The 22,654-nt window shown below is 45.4% G+C and overlaps 1 protein-coding gene and 1 non-coding gene across 6 annotated transcripts in view; both read left to right on the top strand.

Moving 5' to 3' along the window:
- Positions 1–12,393: 12,393 nt before the first annotated feature.
- LOC122471433 (Snf2 related CREBBP activator protein) overlaps positions 12,394–22,654 on the top strand; it is a 36,278-nt gene continuing 26,017 nt past the window's right edge. For 3 of the 5 annotated variants that reach the window (XM_043560025.1, XM_043560026.1, XM_043560023.1), the window contains exons 1-12: positions 12,819–12,992; positions 14,185–14,258; positions 15,293–15,555; positions 16,891–17,142; positions 18,655–18,840; positions 19,083–19,223; positions 19,981–20,203; positions 20,319–20,599; positions 21,226–21,316; positions 21,457–21,546; positions 22,041–22,229; positions 22,315–22,643. In XM_043560025.1, coding sequence (XP_043415960.1) covers positions 15,502–15,555; positions 16,891–17,142; positions 18,655–18,840; positions 19,083–19,223; positions 19,981–20,203; positions 20,319–20,599; positions 21,226–21,316; positions 21,457–21,546; positions 22,041–22,229; positions 22,315–22,643 — 1,836 coding nt within the window. In that variant the 5' untranslated portion in view covers positions 12,819–12,992; positions 14,185–14,258; positions 15,293–15,501. Of the gene's footprint in view, positions 12,699–12,816; positions 12,993–14,184; positions 14,259–15,292; positions 15,556–16,890; positions 17,143–18,654; positions 18,841–19,082; positions 19,224–19,980; positions 20,204–20,318; positions 20,600–21,225; positions 21,317–21,456; positions 21,547–22,040; positions 22,230–22,314; positions 22,644–22,654 lie in introns of those variants that run through there. The other 2 variants (XM_043560024.1, XM_043560027.1) reach the window with 2 other exon arrangements.
- LOC122472118 lies at positions 21,007–21,135 on the top strand. The gene has a single exon (XR_006294366.1). It is a non-coding gene; the product is annotated as a small nucleolar RNA SNORA30/SNORA37 family (small nucleolar RNA).

Below are 22,654 nucleotides of genomic sequence, written 5' to 3'. Positions count from 1 at the left end.
AACCCACACAACTCTGTGCTCTGCTGTTTTCAATACGTTCCATGTCAGTACATCATTGTAATGACTACACATTATGCCATCATAACAACCATCCCATAATTTAATCATTCGATCCCTTGCTTTTGACGTTTTGTAAACTTTTTTTTAAATTTTTTTTAACGTTTATTTATTTTTGAGACAGAGAGAGACAGAGCATGAACGGGGGAGGGGCAGAGAGAGAGGGAGACACAGAATCGGAAGCAGGCTCCAGGCTCTGAGCCATCAGCCCAGAACCCGACGCGGGGCTCGAACTCACAGACCGCGAGATCGTGAACTGAGCTGAAGTCAGACGCTTAACCGACTGAGCCACCCAGGCGCCCCTGACGTTTTGTAAACTTTTTAATTGTAAAGTGTAACACACATTAGAAGAATGTATAAAATACATGTATTTTTTAAAAAGTAATAATTATAAAGCAAACATTTATGTTACCTCTTCACCAGAAAATTTATTTATTTATTTATTTATTTATTTGAGAGAGCTCGAGGGAGGGAGAGGGGCAGAAGGAGAGACAGAGAGAGAGAGAGAGGGAGGGAATCTTTTTTTCTTCTTTTTTTTTTAATTTTTTTTAACGTTTATTTATTTTTGAGACACAGAGAGACAGAGCATGAACGGGGGAGGGTCAGAGAGAGGGAGACACAGAATCTGAAACAGGCTCCAGGCTCTGAGCTGTCAGCACAGGGCCCGTCGCGGGGCTCGAACTCACGGACCGCGAGATCTGACCTGAGCCGAAGTCGGCCGCTTAACCGACTGAGCCACCAGGCGCCCCCCAAAATTTTTAATGTTTTTAATGTTTATTTTTGAGAGAAAGACAGACAGACAGTGAGTGGGGGAGGGTCAGAGAGAGAGAGAGAGAGAGGGAGACACAGAATCTGAAGCAGGCTTTAGGCTCCAGAGCTGTCAGCACAGGGCCAGCGGTGGGCTCCAACTCAGGAGCATGAGATCGTGACCTGAGCTGTAATTGGATGCTTAACCAACTGAGCCACCTAGGTGCTCAAAAATTGTTAAGTTTAAAAAAAATGAGAAAAGCACAATGAACACCTGTGTACTTTTCTCCTAGAATTAACAAACATGAATTCTGTTATTTTTTACTTCCTTTTTTTAAATTAACAAGACAACAAAATATAATGTATTTTATTCTTTTAAAAATTAAACAATTTAGGGGCGCCTGGGTGGCGCAGTCGGTTAAGCGTCCGACTTCAGCCAGGTCACGATCTCGCGGTCCGTGAGTTCGAGCCCCGCGTCAGGCTCTGGGCTGATGGCTCAGAGCCTGGAGCCTGTTTCCGATTCTGTGTCTCCCTCTCTCTCTGCCCCTCCCCCGTTCATGCTCTGTCTCTCTCTGTCCCAAAAATAAATAAACGTTGAAAAAAAAATTAAAAAAAAATTAAACAATTTGTTTTTATTTTTATAAGTAATCTCTACACCGTATGTGGGACTTGAACTCACAACCAAGAGATCAAGAGCCACATGCTCCACTGACTTAGCCAGCCAGGCACCACAGAATTTATTTTATTCTAACACCTTTAAAATTTATTCTTATTTTTTATTTTAGAGAGAGGGGAGGGGCAGAAGGAGAGAGAGAGAGAGAGAGAGAGAGAGAGAGAGAATCCTAGGGAGGCTCCACAGTCAGCTGTGTGTTGGGCTCGATCCCTTGACCCAGTATCACGACGAACAGAAATCAAGAGTGGGATGCTCAACCGACAGAGCCACCCAAGTGCCCCATTCTAACACCTTTTTTAGAATAAAGTACTTGATGTTCACTCTTTTGTGAATACTTCAATGGATCAAGCCCAGTATTGACCTCAGCTCAATAGTCTCCTTTTGAGGTTTCAATAGCATTAGAGTTGGTCCTTTTAGTGAAGGTTCTTGTGTCTTTCCAACAAGACTTCATTAATCTTTGAAAAATTCTTGCTTCCAGAAGATATTATAGACTCACCTTGTACCTTTCAGCGTTAGTCACAGACTCGGCCTTTTCTGCAACTAGCCCTTATTCCTTTTAGAGACTATAATCTGGATGCTAAGATGCATTGTTGAAGTGCAGAATTGTCAGAATAAATGCAACTTGACAAATACAGGCAAAGTTCTCTTTGCTCTGAGAAATTATTGTGATCACTTTTAATTTCCCTGTTTTATCATGAGGGTAACCGTCTTTTCGACATATTTACTGGCCACCTGAGTTTCCTTGCCTCCCAACTGCTGCTTCTTTGATCGTTTTTTCTGTTGTTAAACTTTTATGTCATGCCCAGGGGCGCCAGGCTGGGTTAGTAAACACAGCAAACACAGCATACGACTCTTAATCTCAGGGTCGTGAGGTGAGTTCAAGCCCCTTTTTGGGCGTGGAGCCTAGTTAAAATAAAATTTGAAAAGTCTCATGTCCTATCCATTTTTTTCCATTTCTAAATAATGCTGTGATGAACATCTTTGTACATGCATATTTGCTCATCTTACTGACTCATTCCCTAGAGTGAGTTTCTAACATGGAATTTCTGGGGCAAAAGATATATATTAAATTTACAATTTTTTTCTTTTTAAGAAACAATCTTTTAAAACTCAGAAAAAAAAAAAAAGATGAGTACATGTACACTCCCCCTGCAGCAGCATGTGATCGCCTGTCTTCCCACACCCTTTCTAGAACTGAGTGCCACAATTTTAGTTTCCTTCTTTGAGGGTTGGGGATGTTTTCAGTTGGGGTGTTTGCTTAAGATTCAACATGTAAAGTCCCTGCACAGCGTTGGCTGTGTTCTCAAGAGGTCCCAGTCCTCTCAGAGAGAAGAGACGTGTTCTAGCAGCTCCCCACCCTCTCCTAGCCTCCTGGGACCTCAGCCACTTTACAGCTGCCTTCCGGAAGCTCCTCTCAGAGGTCCCCCCGGAAGAGCTGTTTGCTAAATCTGGCAACCCTACCCCCAGGTTCCCGTTCTACTCCCACCTAAACTGCAGCAGTCGCCTCCAGATCTCACCCCTGCAGTCCATTCTCGACAGGGCCTCTGCTCAAAGCCGTCCTGCTACACTCAGAATTCCATGGGAACTCCTTAGCTTGGCCTTCAAAGCCCCCGCCAAATCCAGGCCTGACCCTTCACTCAGACCTCACTGCCAACTGTTCCCCCGTCCCCTGCAGCCCCCTGGGCCTCCTGGTTGTTTCCTGTTAGGATAAGCTGGGCTGGCCTCAGAGTCTTTGTATTTATTTACCTCTGCTTAGAATGCTTTTTCCCCAAAGCATTCTCTGCTCAGATGTCACCACACCAGAGAGGGCCTTGCCAGACCACCTTGTCTAAAACAGCACCTCCCATGCCCCAAACCTGCTTTATTTTTTTTTCATAACACACAGTACTGCTCATTATTTTATACTTTGACTTGCCTGATGTATTTGTTCTTTGCTTTCCCTCACCAGGAATGTAAGATTGATAAAAGCTGGAACTGAGAGCATTTTCCTGGTGTGTTTTTCCAGTATTATCTCCCTGGTGCCTAGGATGATGCCTGGCACTTCTCAGACCTGGATCTGACAGGCTGTCCTGCACAGCAGTTAAGGGGACACCCGTGAGTCACTCTCTCTGGGTTCAAGCCCCTGCTCTGTTTGCTGCTTCCCAGCTGTGTCACTTGGAACAAATGACTTAACCATCCTTTGTACCATCTGTAAAACAGGGATGATAATCTACTTTAATTGGGTTATTGTGAGGGTGAGGGCAGGCCAAGCTCTGCCTTCTTTTTTTCTTTTCTTTTCTTTTTTTAAAAGTAGCCTCCACATTCAATGAATGTGGGGCTTTCACTCACGTCCCTGAGATCAGGAGTCACATGCTCTACCGACTGAGCCAACCAGGGGCCCCAATTGGATCGTTGTGAGAATTAAACTAGTTAAATCATGTAAGAACATAGGCTGGTGTTCAGTGTTTGTCACTATTATAGTTTTTGAGTGGATTTAACACATGGGTTATTGCTATAATACACACAGGCAAATATCAACCAATCTCTATCTATGGATATTTAGTATGTACCTGTCACTCCCCCAGACTATGGGTATAGGCTCATACACAGAAGTTAACAAGACAAATGTGACCTCTCTCTTACCATGAGTCTCTGGGAACTCAAGTAATTATTCCTAGTGTTAAAGTGTTGAAAGGCAACAAAGCACAGAATTTTTCAGGAGATACAACTTAGTCTGGGGGCCAGGAAGAGATTCTGGAGGCAGTGATGTTACTCTGTAAGTTCTGACTGGGTGGAGAGGAAAGAGAGAACCATGTGTGAGGAAGCCCAGAGTGGAGAAGAGCCTATATAGCAGGATGGCCAGTGTGGCTGGAGTGCAGGGGCTGGGAGAGAGGAAGCTGGAGGATCTGGCAGGGACTACCATGCGGGGCTTTGGTGGCCTCAGAAAGGGGTTTCATGGGAGCCATGAAAGGACTCAAAGTTGGAGAGTGACTGTCAGCTAAGCAGTAAGCACAGTTTCCCTGGCTGGTGCTGTTCAATGACCCCCAGAGATCACCTTGTCTACAATGGCACATCTCCTGCTGCCCCGCCCCCCATCTCTGTCTCTCTGCACCTGATTTATTACGTCATAAGCCCTGACATTCTCTCATACTGTCTTATGCTGGTTCTGGATTCACCCATACTGGAATGGAAACCCCCACAAAAGCTGGGACTTTGGGGAGGGGGAGAAACTGGCTGCAGGGAGACTGATTAGGAAGTTGGTGTAGATGGCCCCAGCTCTAGAACTTGTACTTGCTAGGAGGGTTAGGATCAGCCAGCCGTCTGGCTGGTAGAGAGCAGGAGGCTAGAGGACTTGACAGCTTGAAGCCTCATTTGCATAGCACTTTACAGAAGACTGAGAAAAAGGCAATTGTCCCTATCAAAGAATGGAGTGTGGAGGCAGTGGAGATAAGGGTAGTGAGGAAGGGGGACTAAAGTCCAGCAGTCTCAAGGTGCCTGGCTGGCTCAGTTGGTGGAGCATGTAATTCCAGTTCTCAGGGTCATGAGTTCAAGCCCCACATTAGCAGCAGAGCTTACTTCAAAGAAAGTCCCAGCAGTCCCAAAAAGCCAGTTCTTGGTACTGTCCTTGCTTTTAAGTCATCAAGGGCTAAGGATCAGGTGTGGGGCTGGGGAGAACTAGAATAGAAAAATATTAAGATGTAACTGACACATCTGGTGGCTGGATGTGGGACATGAGGGAAAGGGAAGGTGATGGCTACGTTTCTAGTTTAAGTAACTGGGTGGATACTGGTGCCATCGCCTCAGAGCAGATTTTGTGGTTCAACTCATGAGTTCAGTTATGGATGTATGAGTCTGAGGTGCCTGGGAGACCAAGATGAATCCAGGAGTTAGATGGGAATGCAAGTTCTGAGCTAGGGAGAGTGCTTGGCTTAAGAGATGATAATTGGAATGCACAGTGAAATCATGACAAGATGCCTTTTTCTTATGAGATCTCTTTAGGCAAATTACCAGAAATGCTTACATGCAAATGCTTTCTGGTTGCAAGCTGGCTTCTCCACTTTACCTACACTGCTCTATAACCCCCAGAAACTTCTAGCAATGGAGGGTACCTGTAAAGAAGGGGTCCAGAAGCTAAGCTTCCTTAGCTTCAAGGTATCTGTCTCTGCCCTTGTGGATGTGTTGGATGAGAGAAGGCAATTGAGGGGACAATCTTGAGGAATGCCTACAATTGATGGAGGGGTCCAGGAGAAGTGGCCTGTGAGGGAGACTGAGAGGGAGCATTCAGGGAGGTAGGAGGTAGAGGAGACTGGGGAAAGCTTCACAGAAGGCAAGAAGAATGGCTGTTTAAAGGATCGTTATCATCAGCAATCAACGGTCTGCCAAGTTCTGCTAATTCTTCCTCTGCAGAGTCTCTCCCTCTATCTCCACTGCCACCTCCTGGCCAATAGTCCCCATTACAACTGGGTAATTCCTTTGGCTTCTCTATTTCCAGCCTCTAGTGGAGCCTGGATCATGCCAATCCCTCCTCAACAACTTTCAGTAGCTCCCTGTCACCTCCGAACTAATCCCCCGCTACCTAGGCTGGCATGCTGGGCCTTTGGCCACCTAGTCCCAGGTGACTTATCTGTCTCAGTCTGCTCCCTCATAAAAAAGAATAAGCTCACATATTCACTATCCCCCCAACCCTCAACCTTGTTGCGTCTATGTCATCTTCCTGAAGTGCCCACCCTGTATGCCTAAATTTTTCAAGGCTAGGCTCAAACGACATCTCATGTACCCACTGGATTGGACCTTACCTTTGACCACCTCCTTTTGTGGCATCAGAAACACTGCCCTGATTTTTACCAAGCTCACAGATCATCCCCCGATGAGACTAAATTCTTGAGAGTAGAGACTGTCTTCTTCCCTCCTGTCTCTCCCATTTAACCTGGCACAGGGCCTGACACTCAGTGGGCAGAGAAAATGCTGGTCAGGAGAGCATACATACCCACTACCACTCGTGTGTAGAACAAGAGGTCTCAGATTCAACTGCCTCCGGGAACCAGACAGATAGGACAAATGCATGAAGTTGCTCAGTGCAAGACAATTGGGAATGGTGGGGCCTATGGCAAATAGGAGTCTTCATTTTTCTGCCTAACGTATTACTAACATTCAGAACATTATATAAATCTGAAAACTGAACTTGACCTGAAGATCATGAGTTTCAGACTCTGAAATATGGGTCCAAAATACGCCCCTGCATTAAGGTGGTTCTTTAGAGCTTTCAAAGCAATTTTATATCAACAACTCCATCTCCACCTTATATGTGAGAAAAATGTGGCTCAGAGAAATGAGGTGCTTAAGGAGATATAGCAAGGAATTAGTAGCACAAGGCGAGGTCCAACCCATTCAGACTCTGGCCTGGCCTACTGTCTTCTGAAGGTGTTGGGAAGAGGGTCTAAAAAGATGGGCTTCATTCACTTTTTAAAAATTAAGACTAATTTTTTAGGACAATATTACGTTCACAGCATTGAGGGGAAGGTACAGAGGTTTCCTATATACTCCCCATCCCAACACACGCACTTTTTCTCCATTGTCAACATCCTCCATGACGGTGGGACATTTGTTATAACTGATGAACCTACATTGACACACCATAATCACTCAAAGTCCGTGACTTACATTATATTTCACTCTTGGTGTTGTACAGTTTATGGGTTTAGACAAATGGGCAATGACTTTTATCCACCATTATGGTATCATAGAGAGTATTTTCTGCCCTAAAACCCCTCTGTCCTCCTATTCATCCCTCCCTCACTGACCCCTGACAACCACCGATCTTGTTAGTCTCCGTAGTGTTGCCTTTTCCATAACGTCATACAGTTGGAATGATACAGTAGGTAGCCTTTTCATATTGGCTTCTTTCACTTAATAATATGCATTTAAGTTTCCTTCATGTTTCTTGATGGCTCAATAGCTCACTTCTTTTTAGTGCTGAATAATATTCCACTGTCTGCATGTATCACAGTTTGTTTATCCATTCACCTACTGAAGGCCACCTTGGTTGCTTCCAAGTTCTGGTATTTGGAATAAAACTGTATAAACATTTGTGTGCAGGTTTTTCTGTGGACAGAAGTGTTTTTTTTTTTTTTTCAACTCCTTTGGGAATAAAAAAAGGACCATGACTGCTGGTTTGTATGGGAAGACTATGTTTACTTTTGAACAGTTAAAAAATTTTTTTCTAATGTGTTTTTATTTTTGAGAGAGAGAGAGAGAGAGAGAGAGAGAGTGGGGGAGGGGCATAGACAGAGACAGAATCAGAAGCAGGCTCCAGGCTCTTGAGCTGTCAGCACAGGACTCGAACCCACAAGCCCTGAGATCATGACCTGAGCCAAAGTCGGACACTTAACCGACTGAGCCACCCAGGCACCTGAGTATGTTTACTTTTGTAAGAAACCAGCAAACCATCTTCCAAAGTGGCTGCACTGTTCCCACCAGCAATGAATGAGAGTTCCCACTGCTCCACATCCTCTTCAGCATTTGCTGTTGTCAGCGTCCTGAATCTTGGTCATTCTAATAGACATATAGTAATAGCTCATGTGGAGCCTCTTTTCATATGTTTATTTGCCATCTGTGTGTCTTCTTTGGTGAGGTGTTTGCTATCTTTGGCCCATTTTTTAATCAGGGTGTTTTCTTATTACTGTGTTTTAAGAATTCTTGGAATATTTTTTAATATTCCTTTACCAGATGTTTTTTATAAATATTCTCTCCCAGTCTGTGGCTTGTCTTCTTATTCTTTTGTCTTCTTGTCTTTCACAGATACGTTTTTAATTTTAATGGAATCCATATGATCAATTATTTCTTATATGGATCATGCTTTTGGTGTTGTATCTAAAAAGGCGTCATTACCATAGCCAAGGTCATCTAGGTTTTCTTCTATGTTATCTTCTAAATTTTTTTAATGTTTATTTATTTTTGAGAGAGAGAGAGAGAGAAAGAGAGAGAGACAGAACATGAGTAGGGGAGGGACAGAGAGAGAGAGGGAGACACAGAATTCGAAGCAGGCTCCAGGCTCTGAGCTGTCAGCACAGAGCCTGATGCGGGGCTTGAACTCATGGACTGCGAGATCACGACCTGAGCTGATGTCGGACGCTCAACCAACTAAGCCACCCAGGCCCCCCCACTCCTATGTTATCTTCTAAGAGTTTCACAGTTTTGCTCTTTACATTTAGATCTGTGATTCATTTTGAGTTAATTTTTGTGAAGGGATGTAAGGTCTGTGTCCAGACTAACATTTTTGCTTGTGCATGTCCAGTTGTTCTAGCTCCATTTGTTGAAAAGAGTATTTAATTTTTTTTTAATTTGAGAGAGAGAGAGAGAGAGAGAGAGTGAAAGCAGGAGAGAGGGGCAGAGGGAGAGAGAGAATCCCAAGAAGGCTCCATGTTCAGCATGGAGCCTGATGTGGGACTTGATCCCAGGACCCCAGGATCGTGACCTGAGCTGAAATCAAGAGTTGGATGTTCAACCAACTGAGCCACCCAGGCACCCTGGACAGAGTATTTTTGCTCCATTGTATTCTTTGCTCCTTTGTCCAGATCAGTTGACCATATCAATATGGGTCTATAACTGGGCTCTCTATTCTGTTCTAGTGATCTATTTGTCTATTCTTTTGCTAATATCACTCTATCTTGATTACTGCAGCTTTATAGTAAGTCTTGAAGTCAGGTAGTATCAGTCTTCCAACTTTGTTCTCCTTCAATAATATCTTGGCTATTCTGGGTCTCTTGCCTTCTGATATAAACTTTAGAATCAGTTGTTGATATTCACAAAATAACTTGCTGGGATTTTGATTGGGATTGCATCAGATCTATAAATCAAGTTGGGAAGAACTGACATCTTGACAATATTGAGTCTTCATCGTTCACTTTTCATTCAACCAAGATTTCATTTGGCAAATGGAACAATCTCCTTTTCACAGGATTGTCTGAAATATTTTTCATCATTCAGTAATTATCTAGAGTACTATAAACCTGTGACAATGCCCCTGCTCTCAGGGAGCTTACCTTTTGGGGGGAGGGGAAGACAATAAACAAGGATACAAATAAATCAGTAATTGCAAGTAAGTGTTGTAAAGAAAGCGTGTAATACAGAGTGACTGGCAGTCAAAGGGCTATTTAATGTCAGGAACTTCTCTGAGGAGGCAACATTTGAACTAAGACCGTCATGAAAAGGGAGAGCTAGCCATGAGAAAAAAATGTCAGAGGGAACAATAAAGATGAAGGCTCTGGAAGCAGAAATTGATGGATGTTTTGGAGCAGGGCATGATGGCTACAGTATAGCAAACAAGGGGTAAATGAGGTTTTTAAAAAAAAGTAGGCAGGGGTCCTATCTTGTAGGGTTATTTATTTTTAAAATTTAAGTATAAAATACATGCTTTGAGGTATATAAAGTATACAAACTTTAAGCGCGCAGCTCAGTGAATGTTTACACCTGTATATATACCCATGGAAATGACCTCATCCACATTAAGATGGGGAATAACGGTCAGCAGACTTTTTTTGTAAAGTACAAGATAGAAAATTGTTGACTTTGTGGGCCTGTGGCCTCTGTTGCAACTACTCAGCTCTGGCACTGTAGCAGGAAAGCAGCTATAGATGCCATGTAAATGAATGGGTATGGTGGGGTTCTGATAAACCCTTAGTTATGGACACTGAAATTTGAATTATGTATATTTTCATGTGTCACAAAAGGAGTTTTCTTTTGGTTTTTCCTCAACCATTTTCAAATGTAAAAACCATTCTTAGACTTGTGATTTAGACTTGTTAGCATTCTTAGTTTGTGGGCTGTACAAAAACAAGTGCTAGACAGGACTTGCTCTTTGGACCATAGTTTACCAACTCAGGACACGCATTCCTAGTATCCCCCTAGGGAGCTGTGGCTCTTCCCAATTAAAATCCCTCTCTCTCTCTCAATGGTTATATTTTATTTTTAGCAACATCAATTACTTTTGCCTGCTTGAACTTCATATAAATGGAATCGCATGTGTATACTCTTGTGCCTAGATTCTTCATAATGTCAGCCCTATGGAGATTTTGTCATGACACATAATTTGGGTTTTCATTTAAGTGAGCTAAGATGCCATTTGGGGATCTTAAGTGTGACAGCAATATGATCTGATTTATACATTACGGTCACTCTGGTTGCCATGCAGAGAATGAAGTAAAGGGAGACAGGAGTGGATGTGGGAAGCTCATGGGTAATCCAAGCAAGAGATGATGATGGCTGGCCCAGGATGATAGTCATGGAAATAGAAGAGATTTGAGGTTTATTTTCAGTTTGTGCGCATGAATCCAATACCAGTTATTTTGTTTTTAATCAAGTATTATAATACAAGTAATTCACACTAATAAATTTCCTGAATAATCTTTCTGAGAGTGGCATAGTGAATTTACATGTATAAACCATGTTCCTATCCTCAAGGGGTTAATAATACTTTTTGGGGTGGCGTGGACAGACCATGAATCCAGATACAATACAATCAATTAGTACTCTATGAAACCCAGGAAACTATGGGAGGAGTATTAAACCAGCCTAGGGGTGGTCAGAGCAGATCACCTGGGGCTTGTGGCCCTTGAGCTGAATTTTGGAGGAAGAATAGCTGGAAAAGGATGAGAACATTTATGGGAAGGCTCTTCCCATAAATCTCTTACGGGAAGAGATGTGAGAGCTCTTGGTAGCTCAGTGTGGTTCTATGACGGGATCTCAGAAATTTGTAAACTTGGTGTGAAAAAAAAAAGACTTTGAACTGGACCTAAGTGGATGGACATTCATCCACTTTTTCAATCAAATTATCTGTCCTGGATGCTTCCATATATCTTGAGGCTTCAGCGTAGGCCAGAGGTAGTAAACTGGCAGCCTGTGGCTGAATTTGACTCTTAGATGTATTTTGGCCCCCATTTCTGCAGGGTGACTGGAACAGTCGTTTGAACAGCGGCTGTTCTCTCTGGACAGGGCATGTGGTCTCCAGTTCCTCGTATTCCTCACCTGACCCTCTTCACTTTATTTACATGACGTGCCCGGCTCTTTAAGGTTTTTGAACTTTCTTTAAAAAAAAATTTTTTTTTTGAAGTACAATTAACATAGAATGTTATGTTTGTTTCAGGTGTACAGGTTTTTGAGTTTTCAACCCCTGATCATTGTTGTAAGAAAAATATGGCTCCAAATCAGTGACACAGATTCGATCAACTCTTTGAGTAAAATGGGTTAAGAGCTAAACCGGGTGGACGAAGAGGAGCTGAAGAACTTTTTCAGGGCTTCCTAACCTGACTCTTAGGGTGGGCTTTAGGTGGCAAATTGTGTGTGTGTCTCCTTGTGATTTAGGCTGTGTGGCTGTGAACCCTGGCTTTGGGCTCTGTCACTGGTTAATCTAGGAGCCTCAATTCATTTGTAAAATGGAGCATTGTTGGGATTAAAAGAGAATTAGTGCACAAAGTGGTCTCAACAGAAGGTAGCTGTTACTATTCTTTCCTGGGGTGAGGGTATCTAAAAGGAGTTCTTAACCTAGAAAGTTGGCCAACAAAAGGCATATAGTTGCTTGGGAGCTATTGGGGATACCACCCTTGTGCAAAACGAAGCAGCTCTCTATAAAGTGGACTGCCTTGGGAATCCAGAGGCCCAAGCTCTACTGCTAATTTGTTTAGAACACCTGACATATTGCTTCAGCTCTCTGGGTGATCTATTAAAAAACGGGGGACTGGTCCGAATTGGCAGCCGCAATGCAGCTCCACAGGCACTTTCTCCGGTGGAGGATAAAGACGCTATGCCGCGGGGCAAGCTCGGAGCCTCCAAGCGGACTACAACTCCCAGTATGCTTTGCGCCTCGGGCAGCGCCCTACGCTAGTACGCGAGCCTTCCCGTTCCCCAACGTCCAGTTACTGCCTCTCGCGAGAGGACGGGCCGCGCCGGCGGTAGCGATAGAGAGCTGTGGTGGTGGTGGTGGTGTTGGTGGTGGCGGCCGAGACGGCGGCGGCCATTTTGGTGGGGCCTCGGAAGCGGCGGCGGCGGTTCGCCGAGAGTAGCGTCTCCCATTTTTCCCACCCACCGTCCGCATCTCTGTGCCGTGAGAGGAGGCAGTGGAAGCAAGGCGGCGGCAGTAGCCGCGAGCCCCAGGGGAATTTAAAGGCCGCGAAGGCGGCGGCCAAGAGGGGGCCCTCCCCCCTCCTCGGCGGGAGGGGGGGTGGTGCGCACGCCCCCGAGGACGCAGGTAAGGAGAGGGAGACAAGATGGCGGACGCCCCACAGTTCCCCCTCCCCTGACGGGTGATTGCGCGCGCATCTTTCCGCCACCGCCTCTCCTCCCACCTTCCCGGGGTGCTGCGCGCGCACCTTCGGCCGGGGCCCCGGGGCCGGTGCGCGAGGCTGTCGGCGCGCGCCCATAGAGACAGGCTGAGGGGGGCCAGGCCGGCCAGCACTGGGCCCGGGCGCATCTCCTCTCCCCTCACGCCCGTCTGCGCACGCGTGCCTGAGCGAGCGAGCGAGCCCTGAGAGGACGGACCCAGGTGCGCTCCTGCCCGCCCACCAACCCCAGGCACCCCCCCCCCCAGGGGCGCGCGGGAAGAGGAAGGGGGGCGTGGGATGAGGAGTCGGGGCGCGCGCCCACCATATCCAGTCAGTAACCAGGACCTGGCGGCACGAACCCTCCCTTATGTCAGCCTTTCGCGATCTGGTGTTGGGGGGCTCCCTGACGGGTAGGGATGAGAGACTTCCAGCCTGCGACCCTTGCGTGCGTGGGTTTGGGCTCTGGCGGGAGCCCCCGGGCGGTACGCGCAGCCGGCTCTCTCCACTTCCAGTCGCGCACGCGCGGGCCCCTCCCCCAGTCTGTCGCGCACGTTGGGTGGGGTGGGAGTCCGGGAGGGGGCGGGGCTATCTTAGGGTTAGTGGCGACTTGGGGCAGAGGTCAGGGGTCACGTCGGGTCAGTCTGTTGGAAGGAGTTGGGAGACAGCAGTGAAGCTGGGGGTCAAGAGTTCAAGCTTCTTGGATTCTGGTTAGTTCGGGTACTGTGAATCTGTTGTGGAGGAAGGAGTGAATCGAAGGCTGCTCCGTGGTTAAGGAGTTTCCTTAAACACTGGGGAAACACTTCCGGGCCTTTGGTGGGTTTACCCTGCCTGTTTCCGGGGCATGGTTCTTTGCTGAGCGGTCTTTCTCTCTTCTGATTTCTCCTCTAATGTCTCCTGCTGCAGTTCTTGTGTTTGGGGAAGTGTCTCATGGCGCAGGTATAGGAGTTACGGGGTTCTGCCCTGAGGAAGGGTGGATTCTGTGATTCTGTTCAACCCTCACTGGAAAGGAGAGCAGGCTGCCAGGCAGCCAATGTCTTTTTGAGCTTCTGGATGTGACAGGTTTTTTGTTTGTTTTGCTTTGTTATTTACTCTTTTATTCAGTGGTTGTAGCCTTTTACACTTAAGCTTTTTAAACTTTTTTTTTTTTTTTTTTTTTTTTTGCTTCACTACAGTGCTCCTCCTCTAGCCAGAATCTTATGTCTCTAGGGAGTTCTGTTTTCGCAAACCGTGATTTTGCTTTTATTTTTCTGAAACATGAGCCTTTCTTACTACTGTTTAATTCTCTTGTTTTCAGCCTTCTATTCGGGTATGTTTAAAAGCTTCAAAAGTTACTGTAAAGAAGGTTTTGATGGATGTTGTTGGTAAATGTGGATTCGTTTCTCACTCTGTTTTCCTTCCCTCTGTTTGTTTCAGGCGTGATTTCCCTCAGTACGGCGGCACCGTGGAAGTACAGACTTTCACAGGGGGTGTGGTCTCAGCTCACACAGGTGAGGGTTCATACACCATTGTTTGTGTTGATGCTAATAGAGATACTTGAGATGAGAGAAATTATAAGTCAGTATTTTTGGTTTGATGATATTTGTGCAGCAACAAAAGTAGGAGTGTGGATAGAGAAAGGCCTGATCACCCTAGCCCTACCAAGGAGAGTAGCACATTTTCCTTGGTCTTGGCATCAGACTACTTCAGCTTAAGTTTTTCTGTTAGCTTATTACTGTGTGACCTTATGCAAGTTACTTGGGTCTCTTTGTGTGCTGACTTCCTAAATTATAAAAGAGGGAAAATGTTAGAATGCCTCAATTAGGTTAGGGATCTTTTCTGTATGCTTCTATTCTCAGTATATGGAAGGAACTAAATAAAGATTTATTAAGGTGTGAGAAGTGTTTAGGTCACAAGATAGTTGTGAGGATTATAGAACGTATCAAGTCAGTGCTTAGGAAAGTATGACACATAGTGGATGCTCAAGAAATGTAGACCATAATCATTGTTCATTTATAGATTCTTCAATGTGATTGTGGGTTTTTTTTGTTTTTTTGTGGGTTTTTTTTGGAGAGTCGCTTGCATGTGCGTGTGAGTTGGGGGGAGAGCAGAGGGAGAGGGAGAAAGAGAATCTCAAGCAGTCTCCATGCTCAGTGTGGAGCTTGATGTGGGGATTGATCCCACAACCCTGGGATCATGACCTGAGCTGTAATCAAGAGTTGGACATTCAGGGCACCTGGGTGGCTCAGTTGGTTAAGTATCGGACTCTTGATTTCAGCTCAGGTCATGATCTCATGGTTGGTGAGGTTGAGCCCCATCTTGGGCTCTGTGCCGATAGGACAGAGCCTGCTTGGGATTCTCTCTTCCTGTCTCTGCTTCTCTTCTTCTTGCTCTCTCTGTCTCTGTCTCTACAAATAAGTAAACTTAAAAAAAAAAAAAAAAAAAATTGGATACTGAAAGAACTGAACCACCCCGGCATCCTTTTTTTCCCAAGGATTTATTCATCTTTTTAAAACCCATTTCTACTCTTTTAACCCTACCTAAGGTGCTCCAGAGGCCGGTGGACCTGAGCGGAGGCTGGGACGCCCTAGTGGGCCCCGGGCCCTGGAAGGCGGGTCCCGGTGGCCGGTGGCCCAGAATGAGGCCAGCTCCCAGCATGCCCTGCAGCCGGACGCCAGCCCCTCGGCCAGCAGCAGTGGTGATAACGACCCAGTCATTCTTCAGGCGTCCAAAGAGGAGCCTGGGAGTGGGACCATGCAGAGCAGCCCCTCCCCTGCTCACCCTCAGCTCCCAGTCCTGCAGACACAGGTTTGAAAGTGGGGAGGGTTCCTTCTCTGCTTCTGCTTTTGTAAACTATTAGCTCGGATGCAGAAGAAATACGGCAAGGTTTAGCCACATTTCCATGATCCTAACTGTCTGTGTTTGGAAAATTTTTGGTGGTCAGCTTGACCATCAAGCCTGTTAGATATGTTCTATTTGACATTTAGTGTAATGTTGATTTCTGAGTTTGGAAACCCTTTGTTACCTGAAAAGGGTTGAATTAGGCCAGGTTGGATATGGAGGTTGAAACTACATGCTCTTAAGACTGAGCTTTGAGAATAGATACATAAGCATTATGGATGGTGTGTGGTATTTCTTCTTTTCTCATACCAAAGAAGTGCAGGAGTAGAAGAAACACGGATTTTGAGAGCAGACATACCTAGATTTGCATAGAGTGGCTTTTGATGGGTATGGATTTAATACTTACAATTTTTCTGTGTACCTGGGAAATTTTGTGACATACAGTTGTTTGTTATTTAACTGAGGTAGGAATTTTAGTGGCACCCTGTGAGGCTTATATGCTGGAGTGATTTTTATGAGTGTCCTCACTATCAGCATTTAAGTGAGACCGTGTTCTCTACTTATTATTGTTTGTGCAGTACCTTGCAAAGTAATAGGTGGGTGTTTGAGAACAGTTACCAGCTCCTCTCTCCTTCCCTTCCCACCTTCCTGGTAAAGGAAACTCCCAAGATTGATGAGGAACCTAAAGAGGTTTAGATGATCTTCGTTTTTGTTTTCTAAATGTTTATTCATTTTTGAGAGAGCGTGAGCAGAAGAGGGGCAGAGAGAGAGACAGAGAGACAGGATCCAGAGTGGGCTCTGTGCTGACAGCAGCAAGCCTTATGTGGGGCTTGAACTCATACGAGATCATGACCTGAGCTGAAGTTGGACGCTCAACCAACTGAGCCACCCAGGCGCCCCTGTTGTTGCTTTTTGAACATGGTGATAACTTAAATTTATTTTAATAGGTGAATCTGCCATACTTGCTGTGTAAATGAGGGAAGAATAGAGAGTTGTTTATGTGAGTGAAATCATTGAGGCTCTGAAAGGATCATTAGCGTTTGAAGTTATATGCTGTAATATTATTCTTGAATTTGGGAACTGTGTAAATGTCAGGCTCTAACTCCTCTCGCATGCCAAGTATCTGTGAACTTGGCTCTGTTATCTTTAACATTTTATGAAAAGATCGTCCCAAATATTTGTGTTTATAAAAATGAGGTTGATAATTTACTCCGTAGTTTTTTCTTGTGAAGATAGAGTGAAATAATATGCTTAGAACTTCTGGCACAGTGCTAAGCATTCATTTTATTTATGTTTTTCTAGATGGTGTCGGACGGCATGACAGGCAGCAATCCTGTGTCCCCTGCCTCATCCAGTTCCCCAGCCTCTAGTGGGGCAGGTGGCATCTCTCCCCAGCATATAGCTCAAGATTCCTCTCTGGATGGACCTCCAGGGCCCCCAGATGGTGCCACAGTGCCCTTGGAGGGACTCAGCTTACCCCAGGCTGCTGACCTTGCTAACAAAGGCCCAAAGTGGGAGAAGAGCCATGCTGAGATTGCAGAGCAGGCCAAGCATGTATGTATTGGAAATGCCTATGAGAGTTTTTGGGAGTCTTCCTTCTTTAACTCCTCTGTCCCATGGGCCCTTTACATTTCTTTCCTTGTGGATTTAGAGTATAGGCTTTGCCTTAACTTACATGATCTTGAGCAAGTTGTTTGATCTGAACCTAATTTCCTTTTCTATAAAGTAAACATCATGTAATAGTTCACGGACTTACGAGGTCTGTGTTAAAGGAGAAAATACACGTAGAAGTGCAATGTCAAATACAAAGCTCTGAACATCTGCTGGTTTCTGCTTCTCATTTCTGTCCTCTAGCCCCTATTATTTACCCAGCAATAAGTGTAGTCTCTGAACCAGCAGCATCAGTATCACTTGGGAAATTAGAGATGCAAGTTTCTTAGTACCTCTCTTCTACCTATCCATTTAAAGCTTGAGGGGTAGGCTCTAGCAATCTGACTTAAAAAGCACCCCAGATGATTTTGATGCATGCTTAAATTTGAGAGCCATTGGTCTAATACCCAGGTCTTTCTTAATGTTTCCTTCACTGTCAGGCCATTTAGTTCCCTGTCTCGTTTCTGGCTGTAATTTCCTCTGATTTAGTTTTTGTCAGGAGAGGCCATTGTTTTGAGTTTTTTAAGTCACTTCTGTTAAATAAAAAAAGTTTCAAGTGCTTTCATCGTTTTGCTTATGAAATTTAACCATTATAGAAAGTTAATTTTTTTATCACAAAAACTGTTGTTAATCTTTTAGTATTTTCACAAAAAAGTGTACATTGTTATAAACGTATTTTTCAAAAACAAACAGGATTGTGTATGTGGGGCTTTGTAACCTATTTCTAAGCATGAACATACTCTTGGGCAAGCAGATTTCTACAGTGATGAAGATCCTTTCTATCTAGTCTGTAAGGAAGCATATACTCCTTGCTTCTCTGGAGGCTCCCCATGGATTTCATTTTTCTAAGTCTTTCCAATATTCAATTTTTCTTTTTTTTTTTTTAACGTTCAGTTTTATTTTTGAGAGTGAGCGGGGCAGGGGCAGAGAGAGAGGGAGACAGAATCAGAAGCAGGCTTCAGATTCCCAGCTGTCAGCACAGAGCCTGATGGGGGGCTTGAATTCACAAACCACGAGATCATGACCTGGGCTAAAGTTGGACGCTTAACCGACGGAGTCACCCAGGTGCCCCATGTCTTTCCTATATTCATGGGGTGTGGAGATTGAGTGAAATAATGGAAAGAATATGAATTCTGGTGTCTAGAGTCATTAGATGTATTTTGAATTCCCAGCTCTTACCACTTTCTGGTTGTGTGATCTCAAGTAAATTGCTTAATCTCTTTGATTTTTTTTTTTTTTAATTCACCTGTGAAGATTGTAATACCTACCTTGTAGTATTGGTATGTGGACTTAAGACAGACATAAAACACTCAGTTCAGACCGTGCCTGTACGTAATCAGTGCCCAGGAATTCACCTATGTTCCTGAGGTGGACTTTATGTCCAGTAACTTAATTGACCTAGCTCTTCCTCATTAGGAGGCTGAGATTGAGACTCGGATTGCTGAGCTGCGGAAGGAGGGTTTCTGGTCACTGAAGAGGCTGCCTAAAGTGCCCGAGCCTCCCCGCCCCAAAGGCCACTGGGACTATCTGTGTGAGGAGATGCAATGGCTCTCTGCTGACTTTGCTCAGGAGCGTCGTTGGAAACGGGGTGTGGCCCGTAAGGTATGTCCTCAACTGAGCCTACCTTCCATATTTTTTTTCTAGGTTTCCTTTTCCTTTATACGTGGGTTTGTTGGAAGGCAACCAAACAGAACAGTGTAGGGTGCATATTAATGTCCATAGTCTCAAGAGGCAAGCTCTGACTTCCCAAATGTCTTGGACTTGATTTTTGTTTTTGTTCTTGACGTGAAGAGGGGATAGGAGACTGGCCTTGGAGTTTTCACTCTGGTTCCTCATTCCCACAGGTTGTGCGCATGGTCATCCGGCACCACGAGGAGCAGCGGCAGAAAGAAGAGCGGGCTCGGAGGGAAGAGCAGGCCAAGCTACGCCGAATCGCCTCCACCATGGCCAAGGACGTCAGGCAGTTCTGGAGCAATGTGGAGAAGGTCGGCAGCAGGGATTGGGAAAGGGAAATGCCTTAGGTGTCCTAGGTGGGTAGCATGGTAGCAGGAATGGTCGAAACTTCTCCTTGAGAGAGTGAATATTCTAATTTCAAGCAACTCTAATGACATTTCTGGTTTGTATTGGATGTCTGTAGTGTTGAGTGCCAAGAAGAAAGACAGTGGAAAAATATGGCCCTGCCTTTGGGGAATATTAATAGGACTTTTTGATCCCTCTAGGCCATCTGTCCTTTGCAGGGCATTCAGCATGCTTTTTCTAAACCTCTGCTATTTACCTGCTTAAATGTTTACATCAAAGTTGTCAGATTGTTCTTATATATTGTTTGTTGTTTCTCAAGTACTACCAGGTTTCTTTCTGTATTTTAGTTTTGTCTCCTGCCAGCTCCTTAACTTCTCTTTTCCACTTCAATTGTTCTTTTGTTTTGTACATTTCTGGTAATTTACCTATGGTCTTTTTGCTGCCAAGCAATGCCTTTCTTTTCATTTCCACTTAGGGAACACGTACTTAGTCTTTAAGATTCAGCTCCAGATACACTTGTAAATCTTCCCTGCTGCCTGAAGTTAAACTGGTTCTTCTCTTTCTTGTGCTGCCTTTGTGCTTTCGTCAAAAGCACCTCTAGGGTCATTTAGCTCTTCCCTCTTGGAAAGCCAGCTCAGGGCCTAGCATAGAGGAGGCTTCCCTAAATATTGGATAAAAGAATACATGAATATTTTAGTGACCATCCATTTCATGCTGTGGCAGGTGGTGCAATTCAAGCAACAGTCCCGGTTGGAGGAAAAGCGTAAAAAAGCTCTGGACCTGCACCTGGACTTCATTGTGGGGCAAACTGAAAAGTACTCAGACCTTTTGTCTCAGAGCCTCAACCAGCCACTAGCATCCAGCAAAGCTGGCTCTTCCCCTTGCCTTGGCTCTTCCTCAGCTGCCTCTAGTCCTCCACCCCCGGTTTCCAGGCTGGATGATGAAGGTGTGTGTCCTCTTTGGCTCTGTTACTCTTCCTCATGTACCCTTTCCAGAGCTGAAAACCCACCCTGTGGCTTGCAGGGCCCCGTGGACTTTGTGACCTTGTTCTCCTGCTATAGATGGGGACTTCCAACCCCAAGAGGAGGAGGAAGAGGATGATGAGGAGACGATTGAGGTTGAAGAACAACAGGAAGGCAATGATGCAGAGACCCAGAGGCGTGAGATTGAGCTGCTTCGACGTGAGGGAGAATTGCCATTGGAAGAGCTGCTCCGTTCCCTTCCCCCTCAGCTGCTAGGAGGGCCTTCCAGCCCCTCGAGAACCCCCTCATCTCGTGACAGTGACACTCGAGATGGGCCTGAAGAAGGTGGTGAAGAAGAAGAGCCCTCTCAAGTGTTAAAGGTATAGGGAGAATGGGTAGAGGAAGGGCTCAGAGTGGGAGCAGAGGTAGAGGTTCAAGGACTGAGTTCTGGTCTGTAAGATCATTTGTGGTTTTCAGGAGTCCTCCCTGGTTAAGGGCGATTGGCTCTCATTTGGGGATGGATATGGAAGAGCCTGGGTTTGGGGCAAGTTGTATTTTGAGATGGGCATTTCCTAATGCTGTAATGGAAGAGTATACTGTACTCTTTAATTGCCTCACGGTCTTGAAAAGATAACTCTGGTTCTTGCCACTTCTGTGAAATGGTCCTAATACTCCCTATTGGTTTGTAGGTTTGGACCTGGGATGATAATCTTGAAGTCTTTTCTGGACCTAAGCTCTCTCTTTCTCCATATGTGTGAGCGCATGGGGATGGTGTTGGGGGCCTTATCTAGCACTTTCACAGGTCCTCCCCCAGGCAGTGGGGCCAGGATTTGGTAGCTGGTGCTGAAAGAAAACCCTTGATTGCATCTTTGCCCTGGGACTGTGCCAGTGGCAGCTGTCACTCAGTGGGACAGAGAGACTGTTCTGTGATATCATGTTCAACATTGTACCTTTCTCCTGCTGCTCTAACCTTAGGTCTTCTTCCTTTTTATCTTTTGCCATACAGGTGAAGCCCTCACCCTCTGTCACACAGCGCAACAAACAGCCCTGGCATCCAGATGAGGATGACGAAGAGTTTACTGCCAATGAGGATGAAGGTCAGGCTTGTTCTCTTTGTCCTGTTGCCCTTTACTCTTTGAATCGTCTGGGCCTACCATTTCATGTTTTCTCTTGTCTTCCATTGGGATTGTGTTCTATGATTCTGTTGCCATTGACTTTGCTTTATTCTCTTTCCTAGCGGAGGATGAAGAGGATACTATAGCAGCTGAGGAGCAGTTGGAAGGGGAGGTGGATCATGCCATGGAACTGAGCGAGTTGGCTCGAGAAGGTGACATTCAGCAGACGTTTACTGAACATCCATTTGGTGTCTCCTCTGTGCAGAGTGCCAGGGATAAAGAGATGAATAAGACACTTTTTATCCCCCTTGGAGGAACTCCAGGTCTAATGACAGAGACAGATGTCAACAAATAATTATAAATAGAATTTGAGGACTGGTTGTGATGTAAGTTTGAACAAAGTGATGTGACAGCTAGCTTAGTGGAACTAATGTAAGAAGCTTATTTGACTTGAACCTCAAAGAGAGATTTAGTTTGATATTATCTTTCACAGTGGGAGGCAGCATCCATGGTTCCAGCCCAGGCTGTGGGGCTTGGCTTTAGTAGCTGGTGCTGAAAGTAAACTCTTTCACCTCCCTTCAGACCTGGGCCAAGTAGTGTCTATAGAAACTTAGGTAAAATGATCTGGCACCACTGAGACCTCCCTTTCTCCTGTGCCCCCTTTCCCTTGAAGTTCCCAAAAGCTTATCCTTCATTTCTTCTCCAGGTGAGCTGTCTATGGAGGAGCTGCTGCAGCAGTATGCAGGAGCCTATGCTTCTGATGCCTCTGCCCCAGGCTCTGGGAGTAGTGAAGAGGAAGATGAAGATGAGGTTGAGGCTAACAGCTCTGACTGTGAACCAGAGGGGGCTACAGAAGCTGAAGAGGTTCCTCAAGAGGATAGTAGCAGTCAATCAGGTGGATGTGTGGTCATGGGCACATCGGAGGGGAGACACTGGAGGAGTAGGTATGGTGAGCACTTAGCCTTCGTTTTGTGTTTTAGAATCTGCTGAGGAGCAGAGCGAGGAAGAGGAAGATGAGCATTCAGAAGAGGAAGAAACAAGCGGGAGTTCAGAATCAGAGGAATCTGAGTCTGAGGAATCTGAGGAGTCTCGATCACAGAGCCAAGCAGATGAGGAAGAGGAAGAAGATGATGACTTCGGGGTGGAGTACTTGCTTGCCCGGGATGAAGAGCACAGCGAGGCAGATGGGGGCAGTGGGCCTCCCACCCCAGGGCCTGCCACTACTCTAGGCCCTAAGAAGGAAATTACTGACATCGCTGCAGCAGCTGAAAGTCTTCAGCCCAAGGGTTATACCTTGGCCACTACACAGGTATTCCCAGG

This window comes from Prionailurus bengalensis, chromosome E3 (genome assembly GCF_016509475.1).
Source record: "Prionailurus bengalensis isolate Pbe53 chromosome E3, Fcat_Pben_1.1_paternal_pri, whole genome shotgun sequence".
NCBI classification, from domain to species: Eukaryota; Metazoa; Chordata; class Mammalia; order Carnivora; family Felidae; genus Prionailurus; species Prionailurus bengalensis.
Note: the sequence above shows the minus strand (reverse complement) of the source record. Positions and strands in the feature narration are given on the sequence as shown.